Source organism: Myxocyprinus asiaticus, chromosome 14 (assembly GCF_019703515.2).
Source record: "Myxocyprinus asiaticus isolate MX2 ecotype Aquarium Trade chromosome 14, UBuf_Myxa_2, whole genome shotgun sequence".
NCBI lineage: Eukaryota > Metazoa > Chordata > Actinopteri > Cypriniformes > Catostomidae > Myxocyprinus > Myxocyprinus asiaticus.
The window spans coordinates 21788906-21812073 of record NC_059357.1 but is presented as its reverse complement, the minus strand read 5'-3'; the positions used below and the strand labels follow the sequence as shown (position 1 = coordinate 21812073).

Sequence of the window (23168 nt, the reverse complement as noted above, 5' to 3'; positions counted from 1 at the left end):
ATCCCAACAAAGGTTTGCAATGGGATTTTAATGATGGACTAAAAGGGCCATTTAAGGACATTCCACGACCTATCCCTGAACCAGATTTTGGACAACTTGGATGTATCCTTGGTTTTATTGTCTTGCTTGAAAGTCCAGTGATCACTGAGCTTCAATTTACACACTGAAGGCATCGCATTTTTCATGCCAAAATGACCTGATACCTGAAAGAATCCATGGTGTCAGTCACATAGTCAGGATAGCTGTTTCCTGCAGCCGCAAAACACCCCCATAACAGGACTGACCCACCTCCATGCTTGACTGTGGGGATGGTGTCGTTCTTGTCATCACCTTGTCATCTTACTCCAGACGTACTGCTGACCCATGGGTCTAAAACTCATTTTCAGTTTAGTGTTACACGTCTATGAAACCTTCTTCAAGGACTCCACAGGTCTTTCCTAATTACTTCTTGAATATTTTATATATATATATATATATATATATATATATATATATATATATATATAATATGAAATACATTTTTGCTTACAACACTAAACTAAAATTTTAAAACTTAAATAAGTGCCATTGCAGATTGATGACTTAATTTTGTTTTAAAACAATTACTTGTGTAGCCTTACATATTTAAGAAACGGCTACATGCAATAGGGGTTGAATAATTATGACATGGCTGTATTTAAAAAAAAAAATCCTGTTTTTTAGAAATATTAGGTTATATATTCACACTATGACTTTGAATGTGTCACTCAACTGATATAGATGTAAAGTTTAAAAATTCTGGGTCATCAGAAAAGCTTACCTTAGTAAATCCTTACTGTCTTGGTGGGGGGGGGGGGGGGGGATGTTGAATAATTTTGATTGCAACTGTATATGCGCAAAAGAAAAGTGCATTTTTGAACTGGTGGTGGCACTATGGAGTTTTTCCTAGAGGTCTCAAATTTGCTATGGGGAGTATTCATAACCACCCCTATCAGAGTGCCAAATGTCAGCATTTTCCTAGGAACAGTTCAATAGGATGCCAGAGACTCCCATTGGGGAGGAAGAATAATAATACTAACGGATACAATAGGGGCTACGCACCTTTGGTGCTTGGCCCCTAATGATAAAGAAAATACAAGATAAAATACATTTTAAAACCAATTAAGAACAAGAACTAAGAATAAATAACATTTAAAAAAAGTAAAAATTATTAAAATGAAATGAAGAAAAAGAATACAGAAATAAAATGATGCAGCGCAGTCAGTGAGTGCAGCACAGTGCTCGGTGAATAAATGTACAGCTAAACGAAGACAAATTATGGGTCATTCCACAATTGTGGTCGCATTTCTTTCAAAACTAAACTCCATCTTCAAGATCATTCCATCTTGCATAATTGTTACGTCCCCCCCTTTGAATGACTAGGGGTATTGGGGGATACAACATCAAAACTATGAAGTTAAAAATAAAATAAAGCAACGAATTTAATGGAGTGTTGAATCACCACTGCTTGACATGTGTTGAAATGAAATAGGAGACTGAAGAAAGTTAAAGTTTTGTATTGAAATAGTAAAGGTAAGTTGCCAATATTTACAAACACCAGTATCAAAATAAAGAAACAATTTACAATGATCAACAGAGAGACTGTTTACACAATATTTACAAACACAGAGCCAGAACACAGGAGAGAGAGAGAGAGAGATAATGAGCTGTGCCAAATCAAATAAATGAACAAAACCAAAACATAAGCCATCTCTCATCCTCCCACAATTTCTAATCTGACTAATGTGGATTTCGAGAGAATGACAGCTATGAGCTGGCTCTAGTGAATCAGAATTTAGTGAATCAAAACACGCATCATTCGAAGCATTTACTGAATTAATCTTTCTGACACAACTCTAAAAACACAATAAAATTTATTGAATTTAATGTTGTATGGGCTTGTGAAACTTCAATCAGATAGTGCAGTCACTGACTGTTTGATCATATAACAAAATTTTGATCGAGTTTGATCTGCCCTGTAATACGGAATTAACTCTTCATCTCTGGTCCATCTACAAATGGTCCAGAATGCTGCTGCGAGATTCTTGAAGGGTATATGGAAGTGTTGTAACAGACTTTTAAAAGACATCTATGTATTTTTTTTTTATGCTATTTGTTTTTTGTATTGTCTTCTGTTTTAAGTCAGTTCTGTTTTAGTGCAAAGATAGAAATAAACTCAACATGTAGTTAAAGATGCACATGAGTTTTGTTGTAATCAGTGGAATGTTATGAAATAAATAATAAATGATTCAAAATACAGTACTGTGCAAAAGTTTTAGGTCCTTGTTAAAAAATGTTGCATAGTTAGGATGACTTCAAAAATAATGCCATAAATAGTTTTCATTTATCAATTAACGTCATACAAAGTCCAGTAAACAAAAAAGCTAAATCAGTATTTGGTGTGACCACCGTTGCCTTTAAAACAGCCCCAATTCTCCCAGGTACACCTGGACACAATTTTTCTTGGTTGTTGGCAGATAGGATGTTCCAAGCTTCTTGGAGAATTTGCCACAGTTCTTCTGTCTATTTCTCAATTGCTTCTGTCTCTTCATGTAATCCCAGACTGACTCGATGTTTAGTGGGGGACTCTTTGGGGGCCATGCCATCAGTTGCAGGGCTCCCTGTTCTTCTATTCTATTTGCAAAAGGGATGTTTGGGAGTCTAAAATATATTTTTAATATATAGTTAGGATGAATTATTGAATTACACTTATGCTTCTAAAAAGTATGTGTGAACATACCTTTTAACATGCATTTCTGAATTGTTTATATCTGCTCTGTTGAAATCAGACTTTTTCATTTCATTTGGCAACAGGATGCTGAGGGCAGTAAATCCAATAAGAATTGCATTTCTTATTTCTATATAATTCTTCCTTTAAAGTTCTAAAAGAATCTTTAATGGGACCGTTAAGGGAGAAATGGTGCCAGGAGAACAATCTCCTTTTGAATGTCAACAAGACAAAGGAGCTGATAGTGGACTTCAGCACAAAGCGGCCGAGGAACTACCACCCCTTATGATCAATGGGGCCACAGTGGAGAGAGTGGATTCCGTTATCTTGGCATACACATCTCACATGATCTGTCATGGACCTGCCACATTAACACTATGGTGAAGAAGGCCCATCAGCGTCTTTACCACCTCAGGCGCTTAAAGGACTTTAAACTGCCCTCTATGGTGCTAAAACACTTTTACACCTGCACCATTGAGAGCATCCTGACAGGAAACATCACAGCCTGGTTTGGAAACTGCACAAGTCATGATAGACTGGCTCTACAAAGAGTGGTGTGATCAGCTGAGCGCATCACCCACATCAAACTCCCTGACCTGCAGTCCATCTACATCAAATGATGCTGGACCAAAGCCAGGAAGATCATGAAAGACCTCAGACATCCTAATAATGGACTCTTCTCTTTGTTGTGGTCAGGGGAATGCTTCTGCTCCCTGATGGCCAAAACAGAGAGAATGAGAAGGAGCTTCTTTCCCCAGGCCATCCGTGTCCTGAACCAAGGACAATACCAGGACTAGGTTCACTATTCAACACCACACACTTGAAGCAATATTACACTCTGCATTGTCATATTATATATCATTATTATACATCTACAACATCACTTCTATAACATTAGCCTTTTGCAGGTCAACATTACTGCACAATTGCACTTTACCTTGCACAATGTACATATTGCCAGTCAAACTGTTGCTGCTACCACCTCTACATTTGTCATTATGCACTATTTCATATTCATATGCATACTTTGTACGTACAGTATATTTCTTCTTTCTCTTATTTTATTGTGTATTTTGTGTTGAAAATTGTGTTTTTGAATTTTTTTTATTTTTATTTTTTTACTTCTATTTCTACTCCTTTATCTATTGATCGATCGATCGTAAACTGTGGGGAGAAAAGTCATACCAAGAATTTCACTACGTGTTGTACTGTGTATGTTTATGTATGTGACCAATAAAACTTGAAACTTGAAGGGAACCAGAATTGTTAAATTCCTTACGATGCAATCCCTAGTTACTGGTTAAGTGCACATTATCTTAAACAGCTTAATTATAATGGTTACCTGGAAGTTTTATTTTTTGTGTTTGTGTTTATGTCTTTAACAGTCTATCTTTGCTTCTGTCCTATTAGGGTGCCCTGGGCTCGGGTCCGGAAACAGTATTTCAGCTCTGGTGTGAATAAGCAATCGTTGGACAGCATTGAGAAAGCTGCTTTTTTTGTCACACTAGATGATGAGGAAGAAGGTATGATTGGGGAAGAAACATCTATGAACTTGGACCGCTATGCCAAATCCCTTTTGCACGGCAAATGCTATGACAGGTGGAAGAGCAACATATTTTGATTGTATTTGAGATCTTAAGACTTCCTTGGACATTTATTTGCATGTGGAGGACATTGGCTCACTTCTGTCTTCTTTCTTTCTTTACCTCCCTTTTTCAGGTGGTTTGATAAGTCTTTTTCTGTCATGGTATATAGGAATGGAAAGAATGGACTGAATGCAGAACACTCTTGGGCTGATGCTCCTATAGTGGCTCATCTGTGGGAGGTGAGAGGGAGGGGGAGAGTCCACATTTCACAGCAGCAATGACCTTTGGCAAGGGTCTTGTGGTTAGCTTAGGACACATCATACAGGTTCCATTCACCACAAGTAGGGTATGTAAACGTGCAATCAAGTTTCTGTATTAGTCACCAACCCACTTCCCATTAAGTCTATATTCGTGACATTTTAATTTTAGAATAAACAACTAAACTATTTGTGGGTCGTCCGTAAGGACAAAGACAGCTTTGATCGCCCCCACAACAGCTTTTTTGCAAAAGACACAAGCCTTTTTTATTTTCCATAAATGCCTCCATTCTGAAGAAGTTTAACTACTGTGTGCGTTATATAATTAACTTTTAGTTAATGTTGCATCAAAGTGGAAGTGTCTTTGCGTATGTCATTGGGAGATTATTTTCCAGCTACATCCTATGAACCCTATGTTGTCACTCTTATCTCTCTTTCCCTCTCAGTTCACTCTCGCCACAGATACATTTCAGTTGGGTTACACCACAGACGGAAACTGCAGGGGAGAGGTTGAGCACTCCTTACCACCTCCTCAACGTTTAAGCTGGGACTTACCATTGGAGGCAAGGCATACTCTTTTATTTCTTTGTATTTTCCAAGTTCCAGTGCTAGATGTGTATCACTGAGCTAGAGGTCAAGGCACAAATTCCTCTAGCAGGTTCAAAGAATCTGCAAAACATCTAGAGGCACTTGCATGCTCACACACACACACACACACACACACACACACACATTAACAAACAAACAACCTGCTGTTCCTCCCTCCTCCTCCCCCACCTCTCATGATGTTATGATAAGAAGTCATCCATAGATTTATTTACCTCTGGTGAGGGATGATCAACAGTGTGGTTAATATCAGTCTGTCAGGAAAAGAGCCTGTCAGTTTTTTATTAATAAAAGTACTCTCTGAAGTTCTAAAGAGCTGGTGTGGACCACAAGAGTCAGTATGTTTATAAATGTACAGTTTGAATAATCTTAGGTCCACTTTAAGCTCTGGTTGGACAGGCCATAAAGGGTTTCAGTAGTTCGTATGTTAATGTAATCTTGTGTTGAAGCAGAAAACGTATTTGGCTTGCTGTCCGTATACTGGAGGGCTTGGAGCTCGAGACTCGACTCCTAATTACCCCCAAAAAAGGTGTTAAAATGAAAGAACAGTACCATGACTATGGCAGGAAGTATTTAGGACAGCAAGCCAGCAACAATTCTATTTGGTAAATTGGCTTGGTGGATGCTTCTGAATTGTTCTTCCCCCAAAATCTGTATAGAGGGAGTGCTTTAAGTATTTGTTTGAAGGTGCGTTCTTGTACGATGGCTGGTCGAGAGGGCAACGCTGCGATTCGAATGAGAGACCACCACTCGTTGTAGAAGTGGGTGGGCTCACGGTATTCGAACAGGGAATGTGAAAATGAGAGTCGGCTCATGCTGCGTTCGAAAGGGAGGGCTCACACTGCGATTCGAACGGGAAACTGCTCTATAGAGAGAGAGTGAGAGAGCTCACGGCATTCGTACGGGTAAGCCCAGCGAGCAGTCGAACGGGGAGAATGAGAATGAGAAGGAAGGCTCACAGTGCGATTCGAATGAGAGACTGTTCTATTGGGAGAGAGAGCTCACGGCATTCGAATGGGTAAGCCCAGGAAGCAATCGAACAGGGAAAGTGAGCACTAGTTGGTCACGCTGCATTCGAAAGGGAGGGCTCACACTGCGATTCGAATGGGAGACTGCTTTATAGAGAGAGAGAGAGAGAGCTCACGGCATTCGAACGGGTAAGCCCAGCAAGCAATTGAACTGGGCTAGAGTTGGCTCATACTGCGTTCGAAAGGGAGGGCTCACACTGCGATTCAAACTGGAGACTGCTCTATAGAGCGTGCGCTCGCGGCATTCAAACGGGAAAGCCCAGCAAGCAATGGGAGAATGAGAACGAGAGGAACGGGGCTTGTTTGCAGAGGTAGCCTCACTCAATAGACTACCCATAGATAGGGAAATATGGTGCTTTGAGAAGAGGAGGTGATGACCGCTATCTCCTATAATGCTAGCTGCAGCTGCTGAGAAGCAAAGACAAAAAGGCTTCGGCAGAAGCATGGTAAAACGCTGCTGCGGCAATAGTGTAAAGTGGGCCTCCTGCGGGAGCAAAGTTTAAGGCAGTGCTGTGGCAGTGGAATAGAGGAGATGGAAATAGTAAAAAAAGGTGGTGGTGGTGGGGGGGGGTGCTCCTGCGGCAGCGGAGTTTAAACCATTGCTGCGGCAGTGGATTGAGTATTTGGGGGCATAGTGAAGGAGCTTCTGTGGGAGTGCTGCTGTGTTTCCATTGCTGTAGATGCGCTTCTATGAAAGTATGGAACTTAGACATTGAAAGCGCCTGTGGAGAAAATATTTACAACCGTATACACACATTTGGTATGGGAGGGGGCACTGTTGCTGTGGTATTGAGTAGGGCACAAAAGACTTCATTTGATTTATTAACACCTGTAGGGGAGCAAAAGGTTAGGAATACGTAAATGTATTACCTTTATATAAGTCTGTAAGGGAAGAAAAAGGTTAGTTATGGAAAATGTGTCAATTACGTTCATATGCAGTTTTGAGGGAAGCGAAAGGTTAGTTAAGAATACAACTTTATTACGTTTGTCATGGCAGGACACTGTTGCAGCAGTATCAAAATGCGAAAGGGGTGATGCTGTGGCATAATTGAGAGTATGCGGTCAATGCTGCGGCAGTATCGAGCGTGGGCGGTCATTGCAGCACATTATACGGTGGGGTACTGTGGCTGCAGTATCAAATAGGGCACACCTTATTGTGTGTCGGGCTCATTTTGAACATGAGCAAAGGAAATGCCAATGCCAAGGTAAACGGGAAAAGCTAAAAGGCTCTTAAGATTACTGCACCATCACTGCACTCGAACAGGAGAGCTCATACTGCGTTTTTTGGATGGGAGAGCCCATGGAATGACATGAAATCTCACACTGCATTCGAATGGGAGAGCCCACCCTGTGATTCGAACAGGAGAGCCTGCATTGCGGTTGAACGGGAGAGCCCACACTGCAATTCGATGGGAAAGCTTGCATAGCGTTCGAACTGGAGGGCCCACACTGCATTCGAATGGCGGGTGGCGCAGAGTAAAGAACCATGCTGAATTGCGGTTTGTGATGGGTATATATTTATGAGCTGTGCCCCTAGAGTTTTAATAAGAGGAAATAGAAAACATGATTGCGGTGTTGTGGGAGATTTAGTGGCACGGCCTGAAAGGTTCCGCAGTTGCGGCACCTGGAAAACACATTTGCGCTGCTTTACAGTGTGGTGGGAGTTTGTCGCATAGTCCGAAGGACACCGTAGTTGCGGCACCTGTACAGCACATTTGCGCTGCATTGCGGTGTGGTGGGAGTTTGTCGCGTGGTCCAAAGGACACCGCAGTTGCGGCACCTGTACAGCAAATTTGCGCTGCTTTGTAGTGTCGTGGGAGTTGTTGCATGACCCAAAAGACGCCGCAGTTGTGGCATGTGGACAGATATTTGTGCTGCTTAGGGATGTTTTGAGCCGAAGGCAAAAGCACCGCAGTTGTGCTTTAACTAAAATGGTTGCCAACTTTGACTCCTTGGTAGGTAATGGTGAAGTCTTGGAAAGACACCTAGATAGAGAAAGTGAGAGTTAAACCTGCGTACAATCCAGTGAAATGAATTTAAATGGGCTCTCACAGAGACCTGCTGGAAGTAATATTGGTGAGACCCTGCGGAAGGTGCAATTTCAGGTGTTGCTGTAGAAAATACAATATCATATTTAGGTGAAACTTTAGAAAAAATTTGCTAGGGAACACAGTACATCTTCATAAACAATGTGAAACTTTAGGCCAAATGCACCGCAAACAGAATTGCAAGAGAAATGTGCTGGGAAATACAGTACGTCTTAATAAACATTGTGAAAAACAGCATAAAATGATCTGAGAAATAAGAGCTTTGGCTCTGTACTGCATGCAGATATGCAGGAGAAATGGACTTGCAATTATTACTGAAGGATACACTTGTGGTCATTCGCTCCTTTGGAGTATGACTGCCCCCTGCTGTACAATATGCATCAGTAATGCTGAGCAAGCGAGATGCGTTGCGGGATGTTTATGAATGAGTTGGGACACGGCGCATGATCCGCCTCTTGCGGAGCTGAATTCGGCTCGTGTCTGTTCGGACAGAGGCCGTGTAGAACTGCAGTGTGCTGTGGAATGGTCAGAGCGAGTGCTGCACGGCAGCGAGCTTGCGTTAAAATGTCTGCGTTGGTTTGAAAATAATTTGTCACTAGATTATCGGTCGATTGAAGGGAGTTCTGTGTTGCATGATGCCCCTGTGTTCAGAAATTAATAAATCATGCTCCGAAGGGCACTTTGGAGGGAGAAACAATCATGATATTCATGTTTGAAGATGATGAACAATCGCTGAATAGAGCACGCCCCCTAAACAAGCTGCAGCGAGGTAAAGAGGCTGACGGGCATCACCTGTGCAGCAGAACCTGATTAAACATGCTGGGGTTGAAATGGTGGTTGGATTGAATAGTTCATCTTCGTTTCTCTCGCTTTCATAAATTTAATTCTAATGGCATGAGGCTGGAACGGCGCCTGTTCACGGAGGCAGCTGGCACTGCTTTCTGGGTGGAAAGTTTAGGTAAGAGAACATATGAGCAGTTGTAGAGAGCTGTTCCACATTTTAAAGTGCAGGAGCAGCCAGTTTGCGGCAGCAACTTCACGCTATAAACTGCTTCGTTGAATGGAGCATAGAAAGACAGACAGGATAAAAAAATAATAATATATAAATAACTCAGCAAAAAAGAAACGTCCTCTCACTTTCAACTGCTTTTGATTTTCAGCAAACTTAACGTGTAAATATTTGTATGAACATAAAAAGGTTCAACAACTAAGACATAAAGTGAACAAGTTTCACAGACATGTGACTAACAGAAATGGAATAATGTGTCCCTGAACAAAGGGGGAGTGGGGGGGTGTAAAAATCAAATGTAACAGTCAGTATCTGGTGTGGCCACCAGCTGCATTAAGTACTGCAGTGCATCTCCTCATGGACTGCACCAGATTTACCAGTTCTTGCTGTGAGATGTTACCCCACTCTTCCACCAAGGCACTTGCAAGTTCCCAGACATTTCTGGGGGAAATGGCTCTAGCCCTCACCCTCTGATCCAACAGGTCCCAGACGTGCTCAGTGGGATTGAGATCCGGGCTCTTTCCTGGCCATGGCAGAACACTGACATTCCTGTCTTGCAGGAAATCACGCACAGAACGAGCAGTATGGCTGGTGGCATTGTCATGCTGGAGGTCATGTCAGGATGAGCCTGCAGGAAGGGTACAACATGAGGGAGGAGGATGTCTTCCCTGTAAAGCACAGCGTTGAGATTGCCTGCAATGACAACAAGCTCAATCCGATGATGCTTTTCTTTTGGTGTTTTTCAGAATCAGTAGAAAGGTCTCTTTAGTGTCCTAAGTTTTTATAACTGTGACTTTAATTGCCTACCATCTGTAAGCGGTTAGTGTCTTAATGACCGTTCCACTAGGTACATGTTCATTAATTGTTTATGTTTCATTGAACAAGCATGGAAAACATTGTTTAAACCCTTTACAATAAAGATCTGTAAAGTTATTTGGATTTTTACAAAATTATCTTTAAAATACAGTGTCCTGAAAAAGGGACATTTCTTTTTTGTTGAGTTTATATATATATATATATTAACACTTAATGTGGTAGCCATCAACACTGCTAAAAACAAAGAGCTGCTGTGGCAGCTTCTGTTGAATAACGAGACTGTTTGGATGGAAGAGCTGTTCTGGTGGAGCCGAATGCTTTGCAGTTCAATCAACGTGCATTGATTGAGCATGTTTCAGAATCGTCAGTATTCATAAAATACCCGGATGACCATTTACTATCCCATAATACCACGGGAGCTGAGGTGAAGTCATATTCAAAACAGTGAATCAAAAACAATTGGATTAAAAGGAACAGCAAGTCATACGACTGTTTTGAAATATATATATACAAAGAAATATGTTCTTTGTAATTAAGTATATAATTGCTTGTTTCACAAAATCAAATTGCTGTTGTTGTTTCTATGTCACGTATTCCGGTCACGGGATAGTAACAGTTCTTGCGTTAAGAACAGGTGGTGCAACCAAATTAAGCACTGACTTTGTTACAAACTAACTAGTAGTTACTTAGTAAATTTTTACATACCAACTTGAGTTAGACCGTACGCACATCTTGTGCAACCCTGTTGATGACAGAGCAGGATCTGCAAGTGCTAACAGTAAACATTTATCAAGAAAATCTTATCTAAGTTAAATCTAAGGTTCATGTATTGATGACAAACCATTCTAAATGTTTCTTAGCTTCTTAGGCTCAGTGGTTTTGCATTGACCCATGGTAACAGGTTTTGTGTGCATATGTTGGCTGTTTGTCTTATAAGATTAATTTACAAGTTTCGTCCCTGGTGTTAGTTATAGTTATTTGCTGTAGCACTGCTCTACCACCTACAGCATGGGACTTTCCGCATACCATTGTACTTTTGAGGTCTGAATATGGCTCTGTTCAATTGGGGGATTTCCCTTTGGCATTTCCTTAATGCCAAAACATTACTTGGAGATTAGCAATGGGAGTTTTGAAGAACTTCCTTGTACAAATAGACAACTGCTTGCAAAATGCACATAGTGGGTGTATTATAATCATAAAAAATAAAAAATAAAACTTTCTACCAGCCAAATATGGGACATTCTGCCTCTAAATACATGACATTTTTTTCCAGCGGGGCTGGGTTTTCCACTGTGTTCTGTGTGAACAGCCCCTAATACACTTAAAATGAAAATGCTTTAACTATTTCTATAAAACAAATTTCTATAAATCTTTACTTTTAATTAATTTGCCAGAAGAACAAAGCTGTAATAAATGGAAAAAGACAAGCTTAATTATGGAGAAGAAAACGCTTAACAAAAAATATTAAGCCATTTCCGTTTTTAAAGCTCAACAAACCAGCTTTCCATTGGTAGACAGAATATGACTACAGTGTTAAAATAGTAGGCCTATGCATCACTGAAATAAAATAATAATTTGGCCTTCCAGGGCAACTGTCTTAGTACAAGCCTTAGTACTGTTTTAAGCAACCAAGCATTATAATGGATTTTTATGGGAGAGATAAAGCTTAATATGATTATAGTGTATTTTCCCTTGGATTACAGTTGTTGTTTTGGCAATAAATGGTGTTTATCACAAGGGAAATGTAAGAAAATTAAAGCAAGCGATTTAACTGCTTTTGTACTAAAAGTGCTGCAGTTTTTCTCACCTTCATTGAGTCTTTTCTCCAGAATGAGCACTAACATATGCAATGCAATGTCTTGTCATGAATAATTGCATTTACTGGTATTTTGGAATCACTATGGTGAGAACAACTATCATGCACTCGAATGCTTAATGTTTGGCAAAATTCTTCTGCTGCTTACAGTAAACACGACAGAAAACGTGCATTGATTGAGCATGTTTACATGCACTTTCTTGCACCTATTATGCTTAATAAGCTGACAATGTGTGTGGTCATGTAAACACATTAAACAGCTTTACTTTATCAGTGTAAGGTCATAAAACGGCATAAGAACAAACAGATTGACGCGTGTAGATTTTTGCCCATTACCCCGATTTCGTGTTGCATATAAACACTTTTACTGCCGTTCTTACATTGTGCGCATGCCTCTTCACTGTCTGACATAAGCAGAGAGGAACTAGATTATTGTAAAATCCTATGTAAACATATCTTTCTTTCTTTTTTCTTTTTTTTTTTTTTTTTTAAAAAAAATAAGCTTATGTTCTTCCTCAGTCTAGGGTAGGAGAAGTAGTCAAAAAAAGTGATAGAATAATACAGTTTAAAATGCTGGCTAGAAGTGTCTCCTCCCCTGTCCCAGCACCACACAGATTCAGCAAAAATACAAGATTTTATTTACAATTGTTAAAGGAAGCAACAAAAGACTTCAGGAGGAGTCCAAGCCAAAATAACAAACATTAAATATCTAGCTGCCCGGGGAAATAGTTTAATTAACCTAGAACAGAAAATAAGCAAATTGACAACAGAATTCTTACCTTTCTCCCTGGCTGGCAAAAAAACAAGAGAAAACAATCATTCTCAACATAAAATGGCGACCTCCTCCTTACGGCTTCAATGTCATAAAGAAATACATTTTCTTTCGCCCACAGAGAGTGTTCATTGTAAAAAGCGCAACGAGAAAGTTACCACAACACACACACACACACACACCCACCCCTACCTGGGGCAGGAGACCAGGACCACTCTAGCTCCGATTGCAACAATAAGCATGCCCGCAATGAGAAGTTCTTATGGCAATAAGCTTCTGCCACTCTGATCTTCCCAGCTTGTATACATGCTCTCCCTTCAAAGTAATCACCTGCAGCTGAAGTGGCTGAAACAGTGAGAGAGAGAGAGAGAGAAAGGGAAAACACAGCAACACACAAGACTGCACTTGGCACAAATAAAATACTATGGTATGTACAGACAACATTATATATAGCCACAGATGTAACAAACACTTAACACAAAAATAACAATATACGCTGGTTTTTGGGAGTTATCAGCATATTGGTGTGCATGTAAACGGGCTCTGATCTTTCTCCTGACCTCTTATGTCAAGTGTGGCTTCCATTTAACAGCCGTTATCTCGCATAACTCACATGAAAGGTGTGTATTTCAGGTTAATTTATCTCGGTTTGAGAAACATTCTCAGCAGTTTGGATGTGGGATGCTAAAATATGGAACAAACAACATCCTATATGGATTTCATACAGAATGCAATTTTGTTCCCTTTAATTCTGGAAGGTTCTGTATTAAATGGGATGGTTGACAACCCTATTTCTGTCTAGCCTCTGTCCCTTAGAAATATTTCACCCCACAGCAGTCTCATGCTGGGTGGAGCTGTGTGGAGGAACAACCACAAATTGCAGGCTGTCTGCTGGGTTTAGTTCTGTTTGGATTCTTTTGTCAGGTTTTAGGGAGGAGAACCCAAATGCAGACAGCCAAAACGCTTGGGAAAAGTAAAAAAAAAAAAAAAAAAATTCTCTCCCAGTTTAGAATTCCCAATGTGCTTTTAAGTCCTTAAGGTCACAAAGTGATTCACCTCAGTCTGGGTGGCAGAGGATGAATCCCAGTTGCCTCCTTGTCTGAGACCATCAACCCATGCATCTTATCACATGGCTTGTTGAACCACGGAGACATAGCGCATGTGGAGGCTTCGTGCCATCCACCACAGCAACCACGCTCAACTCGCCACACGCCCCACCGAGAACGAACCACATTATAGCGACCACGAGGAGTTTATCATATGTGACTCTACCCTCCCTAGCAACTGGGCCAATCTGGTTGCTTAGGAGACCTGGCTGGAGTCACTCAGCATGCCCTGGGATTTGAACTAGCGAGCTAGTGAACTCCAGGGTTGGACAGCGTATTTTACCACTGAGCTTCTCAGGCCCCCAGGAAAAGTCCTTTATTAAAAAAGGAAAAGATATACAAAAAAACAAACTGGACAAAAGCAAAACACAAAGATGCCTGGACAAAACAAACAGAAGAGTAAACCAAAACTTCACATAAGAGGGAAATTAAACAATGAACAAAAAAAAAGTTGTGATGCAGACAGTGATCATCGACGTGCACCTCATTGTCTGTCTGGCACATGCTGCAGTTAGTAATCGCTCAGCAACACGTAGTGCTGGATCTGGCAGGATCTAGTAACCCGATATGTATCATGAGAATGAGAACAAATAAAATAATATTACCGTAGATGCCATTCACTTTAAAGCAGAGTTATAGAATATGAATAGTGTTTCTGGTTCTGGCAAACCTGACCAATGCAGCATAACCATGAGCTGATGGATAAATTAGTCTAATTAGTAATTAGTCTGGACTTAAACTGAGAGTGTTTCTGAGTCCCGAAAAATCCTTTTGTATATTTTGATATTCTGTGTATTATTAACAGGCCGGAATTTTGCAATCGCAGTGAACATGATGGATTAGAACGCGATAAAAGGTTGCTAGAAATACTGAGGAGCTAGACCATTCAAAGCTTTGTAAGTAATATTTATAAGAATCTGAACAGGTAACCAATGTAGTGATGATAAAATTGGGCTGATATGATCATAGTTCTCTGCTCTAGTCAGCAGTCTAGCTGTTGCATTTTGAACCAATTTAAGTTTATTTATTGAACCTGCAGGACATCCTCCAGTAGTGCATTACAGTAATCTAGTCTTGAGGTCATGAGCGCATTAATTATCTTTTCGGCATCAGAAACAGAGAGCATATGTCACGGGACAAATGCAGTTCTACAAACATTGGGAATGTGATTTTCTAAGGACAGATTGCTGTCAAACAAAACACAAGTTCTGTAGAAGACGAGGTAACAGTACATTCATCAAGAGCCATATTATATTCTAGCATCTTATTTTAGAGGTTTTTTGGCCAATAATTAGTACCTCAAGTAAGCTTAATGCACTAACATGATATTGAAAGGTAATTGGCCTGAAAAGTTACTTCTGATGATGACTGATTATATATGCAGAAAGAGGCAAAGGTCATTTTGCTTCTGTTTTGCCTTTTTTGGCCACATTTTGAATGGAAGCAAATGGTGTTACATCATTTGAATATCTATCTTGATTGATCAGTTTATCAAGGAGAGGAGCCTTGGTGCTGTCAGCCTCCTCTGGCATTCATGCAGTCATCAGAACTCACTGTTTTTTTTTTCACTGTATTAAACATAAAAACCCTATTAAAACATATTATAACTAGTAACCAACTGTTCATTTAATCATTCATTTCTAGTACATTTTTGGAGAAAGAAAATTCTCTCAAGCAGTCATCATTTGACTCCTTTTATTCAATTGACTGGCAAAAAAAATAAATATGACTAATTTTAGCTGTTTCATTAGGAGTTCAACATCAACAATGTTATTTTCAGACCCAGATAAATGAAATCCATCACAGGTGCACTCATCTCTTCTTTTCTCTGTATTTCTGTAGGTTCAGGCTCAGGTTTCTGAGTCTCTTGCTGTTGCACAAGCACTAGCTGATGATGTGGACTGTCATGTTTTTCCCTTCAAAGAATTTGGCAAAGGCTGCATCAAGAAAATGAAAATCAGCCCAGATTCTTTTGTTCAGCTGGCCCTGCAGCTGGCCTATTACAGGGTGATTATATACTCCTGTAAATGTCCATGATCTTAACTTCCTGTTGGCCCTCTGTTATTTTTCTCTTGCATTGTATCCTTAATTAAATTTCATTCTGACACAAATTCAGCTGGGGCATAGTTGCTTGCACTACATCTTGCTTTCATATAATGTGTTTCACTTGACTCACATAGAACGTTTTGTTCTTTATTACACGGGATGGTTGGCAACCCTTGACAGAGTCACTCTCTCATTTCTTCTTTGCACTTCAGGATAGAGGGACATTCTGCCTGACTTATGAGGCCTCAATGACACGTCTATTTTGTGAGGGTCGCACCGAGACTGTGCGCTCCTGCTCCAATGAAAGCTGTGCCTTTGTCTGTGCGTTGGTAGCTGGAGAGGTGATAACATTACTTTGAACTTCTTGAAATCTTTTTATCTCTCAGGGAATTTTTTTTATGAAGGAAGTGGTGAAAACCCTGGTGACTGAAAAAGCTAATTCTATTGCAACTTATGCTTGATTTTTATCAGTTGGCTTTAGCTGCCAATAGTACCTGGCCACCAAATCCTGAGATTCTTGCCATTTTTATCTTGGTTATCAACAGCACTGCAATTTGCATCCTCCAAGCCAAGTACCACCTTTTTATTAAATCAAAACTTTCAAGTACCAGATAGTCACTATTAATGTTCCATTTTAATATTTTTGTCAGCATTGAGCAAATTGATATCTCTCTGAGTGCAAGCTTAAGGATTCTGAGCAACATACACATAATGTCATGCCTTGCCTGGTATTGATTAATTTAAATATTTCTGTAGTTAAGATAAATCATGGTGTTGTGAGACCCCCATTTGTCTCCAATCTAAATTAAACACATACACCACAACTGTAACATATAGAAGTGTTGCAGTCCATTTCAAACACATTATTTGGCAAACCATTTCAAAACTTGCAATCCAGCTCAGACACGTTAATCCTTAAAATGTTTTGGAATGTGGGGGTATATAGCACTTAGCATTACCTATACCATGCTCAAAACTGAGATGTCAATCCACGTGGTGTTACAATAGTGCCAGTCGAAAGCAGATGGCTCTTTAAAGGAATAGTTCACCCAAAAATGAAAATTGTCTCATCATTTACGCTTATGCCATCCCAGATGTGTATGACTTTCTTTCTTCTGCAAAACACAAATGAAGAATATTTCAGCTCTGTTAGTCCTTTCAATCCAAGTGAATGGTGGCCAGAAATCTGAAGGTCTGAAAAGCAGATAAAAGTAGCATGAAAGTAATCCATAAAACTACAGTGCAAGTTTGAAGATGTGGATTTGAATCCATATCTTCAAAAGCAATATTATAGGTGTGGGTGAGAAACCGATCACTATTTAAGTCCTTTTTTACTCTAAATCTCCACATTCACTTTCAGATGTGAATACATTTACATTACATTTACGCATTTGACAGACGCTTTTATCCAAAGCGACTTACAGTGTATTTATTACAGGGACAATCCCCCTGGAGCAACCTGGAGTTTAGTGCCTTGCTCAAGGACACAATGGTGGTGGCTGTGGGGATCGAACCAACAACCTCCTTATTATGAAGTTATGTGCCCACTACACCACCACCACTCCAGATGTGAAAGTGAAACCAAACAGTTGCCACATGTGACTTTCAAATGTGAAAGTGAAAGTAGAGGTTTGTAGTTAAAAAGGACTTAAATATTGGTCTGTTTCTCACCCACACCTATCATATCACTTTTGAAGATATGGATATATCCACTGGAGTCTAATGGATTGCTTTTATGATGCTTATATCTCTTCTCACTTATATGATGCCTTTTGGACCTTCAGATTTCTGGACACTATTCACTTGCATTGTATGGATCTACAATGCTGAGATATGCTTCTAAAACTCTTTGAATGTGCTCAGCAGAAGAAAGAAAGTCATACACATCTGGGATGGCATGAGGGTGAGTAAATGATAGAGAATTTTCATTTTTGGGTGCACTCTCCCTTTAAGCTCACCTTCAGGAATCTATATGCTCACAGACTTTGAGAGAGTAAACAGAATAATATCTAACCTTTGTTAACAACCAAATTTTTTGGCCTAACACACACTCTCTTTTTGATCAAATACTTTTTTTTCTTCTTTTTTTTAAACAAACACACATACAAACAATAACCCACACCAATAGAACCCCCATTTATACTGCACCTTTGATATACACATACAGTCTACACATGCATGTAACACATTCAATCAATACAATAAAACATAAAGAAATGTAACAGTATACAAGTGCACATAAAAACATTAAAATTATTTAAAAAATAAAAAAGAAGTGAAGGGAAGGGGAATGGAAGAAAACAACAGATGGGAAAAAACATAAAACGCAAGAATAACAATTTGAATTAAATAATAATTTTAATAAACTTTATTTTTCTTATTTTTTAAGTGTAAGTTTCAAGTTTCTGCTCTAGAAAAAGGATGAACTACTGGCCAGTGTTTGGCCTGCATGACCCTGATTTTTATTCATAGGACAGAGAGCAATGCAGTAAGCTGTTCAGAAAGGCTGCTGAGAAGCATCAGAACCTCTACCGTCTGGCCATGACTGGATCTGGCATTGACAGGCACCTCTTCTGCCTGTATGTGGTCTCAAAATACCTGGGGACAGAGTCACCTTTCCTGAAAGAGGTCAGTGTGTTTGTGTTGGGGAGGCTGAATCATTTAACCCAAGCCGTTATGTTCAGAGATACAGTACTAGGTGTGAAAGTATGATTGATATTGGACGACAAAAACATGTCAACAAAGGATAAGATCTCTCGATAAGCCACTGAAAATGGGTACATTATGTGTACATGCTTGTCTTGAGAGATGTTCTCTTTGACCGCTCAATGCACCAACAACTCTTCAAACAGGCCTCAAGAACGTGACATGTTTAGTAACTTAAAAAAAAAAAAAAACATAAACTAAATGTATTCTATACATCTGTAGTAGATTGTTAATCTTTATAGTGATGTAAAGGACATTCATGGATAAAAGGAGAGTTTTGAGTAACGCGTGGATTTGAGAGTACGTGTGTTAAAAATTATCTCTTTATTTGCATGCGTTTGTGTGTGCATTGTGGTTGTATGTGGCTTACAGGTGTTGTCAGAGCCCTGGCGCCTCTCCACCTCTCAGACCCCTGTGCAACAGATGGAGCTGTTTGATCTGGTGAACCATCCTGAGTTCATCTCACCGGGAGGAGGCTTTGGTCCGGTAAGCTACTGTTTTAACAGTGACTACAAAGTGAACTGACAGTTCAACATGCACACACAAGCACTCTTAGAGTCACTTTTTTGTTCATTTTGTGTTCCTGTGTAAGGTGGCTGATGATGGTTACGGTGTGTCCTATATCATCATGGGAGAGGAAATAATCAACTTCCATGTGTCCTCCAAGCACTCCTGCAAAGAGACTGTAAGAGCTGAGTAACCCTACACCACTCTGCCATTAACCCTTTATAAATAGTCATACACTCTCTATAAATGATCCTTGCACTTTTTATCTAAACAATTATTACTAACTGAGGGGCAGTTTCCATACTTATTGGATGTTTTTCTCTTTAGATACTAGCCTTTAGTAAATCAGGGTAAATGAGTACAAAAGTTTTGTGTGTATAAACCTGTGCAAACTTAATAGTACCCACAAAAAATGTCCAAGCTGAGCCACTACTGTAACTTCTAATGAAAATGGCATATTTTTCACATTTGTTACATGTTGCGCTGTGTTTCCAGAATTATAATTTGTCTCACTCAAGGATAATAATGAACCTGACTTTAACTTGATCTTTCTTATTCCTTTGTGATTACACATGGCACAGGAAAAGAGTTTGCCCTGAACAGTATTTGTAACATGAAAACAGTCAGACTGATATATTCAAAATGCTATGTAAAATCCAGCTTCTGAACCTATTTTAAATAAATTATTATATGGAGATTATCAGGTATTGAGTATTGGGAACGGAATATATATAATAAACGCACATGTTGTTTTACATATCAGGACAAACAGATATTGGATTGGAGTTTCACGAATGTTAATAGAAAAAAGGCTTTTTGCCAATGTTAATATATAAAAGGCAATATATTTTAACAAATGACACTTGGAATGAAAACGTTTGAATAGTTTGTACAGCTTAACTAAACAGAAATGCCCATGACTTGTGTGGAAAAAGTTAGTACATCCCTATATGTATTACTTCAATTGCCTAAAATTAGAATTAGTTTCACCAATTGCAAATTTTAATCAAGTGCAAATTAATAGAACATAATTAAAGAAGGCGGCCACACCTTATATAAACTTTAATCAACTGGTCTGGTTTAGAGGTCTGCACAGGCATTAAGTGGGTGCTTTCACACTAACACGTTTGATGCACACCCGAGTTCGAATGACGTCAAAGTTCGTTCGTTTGACTGATGTGAACGTAGTTTTCCGAACTCTGGTGCGCACCCGGGAACTAAACCCAGGTCCACTTGAAAAGGTGGTCTGGGGTGTGGTTCATGTGAACTCCAGTATGATTCGCTGCTGATATGAATGCAATCATACCAAATCACGGAAGTGAACTGCTTGTGACATAAAACAGCATTCACATAATCCAAACGAACCGAACTTTGACTTCATTCGAACTCGGTTGTGCACCAAAAGTGCAAGTGTGAAAGCATCCTAAGTTGAGTCCCAAATCCGTCCTGTACCCTAGACCATGTGACCTGACCCGAACGTTACCGTCACATTGTAAGCCCGAACTGAAATCATTCATTGGGCAGAACATGAGCAGAACAAATTTGTGTGTAAATACATTTTCGTTTAAACACAGATTTGTTCTGCGCATGTTTCATGAATGAGGCCCATTCTTCAATTAAGTAAATTTGTTGCAATAGACTGTTTACAATAGTTACAATAAACATACACAGTTTTAACAAGGCACGGAAGCCCCTCAGCACTGCAGAGTAAAAGAGAAAAAAAACATTGGCTTAATTAAGTGCTGAAACTTAACTGGGTGAAGAAAAATCTGGAATCATGTGTTCCAATGTAACAGTCACATGAAGTCCTCTTTGCAACCTGAACTTATTCAGAACATCGAAAATCTGTGACACCTGTGATAAAAAAAGAAGCTATAAGCAGTACAACGAATGAATCTGAACACAGGAGTCTCGAGCTGCATTGTTATGAATTATAGTTCTTTATAACTTGACACAGTGTCTTAAAAATACGGCATAAACGTTTAGCATAAGATGCTTAAAAAACATAGAAAATGTTTACATAGAAAAAAATGGGAAAAATTTAAAAACAGCGCAGACACATGCAAAAACCTGTTCAGTGTGTACAGCCCTTAACTCATCTGTTTGCGCATGTCTGTGAGTGAGAGTGAAAAAAGTCTCTCTTTATTTTATTTTTTCCCGCTTGACTGCATCTCGCGTCTCGACTGCGTGCATCTGTTTTCTCCTCTGTGTTGTACACGGCTTATTGCATCAATCTCAAACCTCTGCTGATCAGGAACGACATCGATCCACATCGATCTCAAACACTCGCTGCTCAAGAACAACCATAAAAACAACAACAACAAATAATTGCGGTAAGTCATGGCATCTGCTCATGTTATTTCTTCCTGCATTGCATGCTACATGTTTACTATAGCTTTTTCCGTCAGTAGTGAGGCTGTGAGAACATGTGATAAATGTAAGGAATTAGTCAGGCTGACGGAGAAGGTTAATGAGTTAGAGACACGCATCCGAATGCTAGTGAACATCAGCGAGAAAGAGAAGCCAGTTGATACTGTTTCGGATGCAGGTAGAACAGCGAGCAACACACACACACTTTGGTTCTGGCTGTAGATCCCCCACAGCAGGGCGTTTGGGTGACGTCTCGGCGGCATACTTGCTCAGCAAAGCGACACCTTTCTCCAATTCCTGTTAGGGTTTCCAAACGATTCTCCCCACTCAGTGATGCACCCTCTGAGAATCAAGTTGAAAGAGCCTTGGACATAGGTGATTTTATTGTAAGGAACAAGGAGACTCCAGCCACCATAGTTAAATGCATTTCCAGGGCTCGAGTGTCTGACATCAGATCAAATTTACAAGTGATGGCTAATGCTAAATGTAGATTTTCTAAAAACTTTATTCATGTCGGCACTAACGATGTCCGGCTTCGCCAGTCGGAGATCACTAGAGATAATGGTAAAGAGGTGTATGAACTTGCAAAAATTATGTCACACACTGTAATATGCTCTGGCTCCCTCCCTGCTCGTTGTGGTGATGAGGTTTATAGTAGATTAGTGTCACTGAACAGCTGGATGTCTGAGTGGTGTCTGGAGAATAGCATAGGATTCATAGACAATTGGAAGAGATTTCCTTCCAGGGACGGTACCGCTCTCTTCTCTAGTATTTGGCTCATAGTCTTAATAGTGATAGAATTTGATTAACTGGGGCCCTGGTCAGGAAGCAGACAAACTGGTTAATCTGAACATCTGCTAGCTGCCTTGAGACATCACACAATCACACAAAATACAACACATAGAGACTTTATCACCTAGTTATCATATAGAGACTGTGTCTGTTCCCTGAACTACCAAACACAAATCCCTCACTAAATCATTTAGAAAAAATTGATTATGGTCAAACTTGAGAAAAAAAAAACAACTTATGATAAACATCATAGAAAGCTAGGGCTACTAAACATTAGATCTCTTTCAAACAAAGCACTAATTGTAAATGAAATTATTACAGATCATAGTTCGGATGCGCTCTGCTTGACTGAAACCTGGCTTAAACCGGATTAATATATTAGTTTAAATGAATCTACTCCCCCCGGTTATTGCTATAAACATGAGCCTTGTCTGAAGGGTCGAGAAGGAGGTGTTGCTACAAATTACAGTGAAGTTTTTGGTGTTACTCAGAGGACAGGGTATAAGTGTAAGTCTTTTGAACTAATAATGCTTAATGTGACACCGTCAGATATAAATAAAAACTCTGTCGTCTTTTGCCCTTGCTACAGTATATAGATCACCTGGGCTGTATTCTGATTTCCTTGGTGTATTTGCAAATTTTCTATCAGATCTAGTAGTTAATGTAGATAGAGATTTAATTGTTGGTGACTTCAACATTCACTTAGATAATGAAAATTACACATTGGGACTAGCATTTATCGATATTCTCAACTCTCTTGGAGACCGACAAAATGTGACAGGACCAACTCATCACCAATCATATGCTAGATTTAATTCTGTCATATGGATTTAATGTTGATTCTATAGAAATTCTTCTGCAGTGTGATGACACCTCAGATCATTACCTTGTCTCTTGTTTGCTGCAATCTGCCAATGTCATTCAATCTACACCATGCTATCATTCAGGTAGTACTAT

General features: G+C 39.6%; 1 protein-coding gene and 1 long non-coding RNA gene across 8 annotated transcripts in view; one reads left to right on the top strand and one right to left on the bottom strand.

Moving 5' to 3' along the window:
• Positions 1-13024, bottom strand: part of LOC127451675 (uncharacterized) — a 32788-nt gene extending 19764 nt beyond the window's left edge. Inside the window, exon 1 of the long non-coding RNA XR_007899128.1 lies at positions 12877-13024. This is a non-coding gene — a long non-coding RNA (uncharacterized LOC127451675). The remainder of the gene's footprint in view (positions 1-12876) is intronic.
• Positions 1-23168, top strand: part of cpt1a2b (carnitine palmitoyltransferase 1A2b) — a 55658-nt gene that overhangs the window by 26099 nt on the left and 6391 nt on the right. For 3 of the 7 annotated variants that reach the window (XM_051716529.1, XM_051716528.1, XM_051716525.1), the window contains 9 exons: positions 4157-4345; positions 4466-4571; positions 5036-5152; positions 15633-15797; positions 16049-16177; positions 18309-18464; positions 18915-19028; positions 19135-19227; positions 21304-21382. In XM_051716529.1, the coding sequence (XP_051572489.1) occupies positions 4157-4345; positions 4466-4571; positions 5036-5152; positions 15633-15797; positions 16049-16177; positions 18309-18464; positions 18915-19028; positions 19135-19227; positions 21304-21382 (1148 nt within the window). Of the gene's footprint in view, positions 1-4156; positions 4346-4465; positions 4572-5035; positions 5153-15632; positions 15798-16048; positions 16178-17274; positions 17741-18308; positions 18465-18914; positions 19029-19134; positions 19228-21303; positions 21383-23168 lie in introns of those variants that run through there. The other 4 variants (XM_051716526.1, XM_051716527.1, XR_007899127.1 and 1 more) reach the window with 4 other exon arrangements.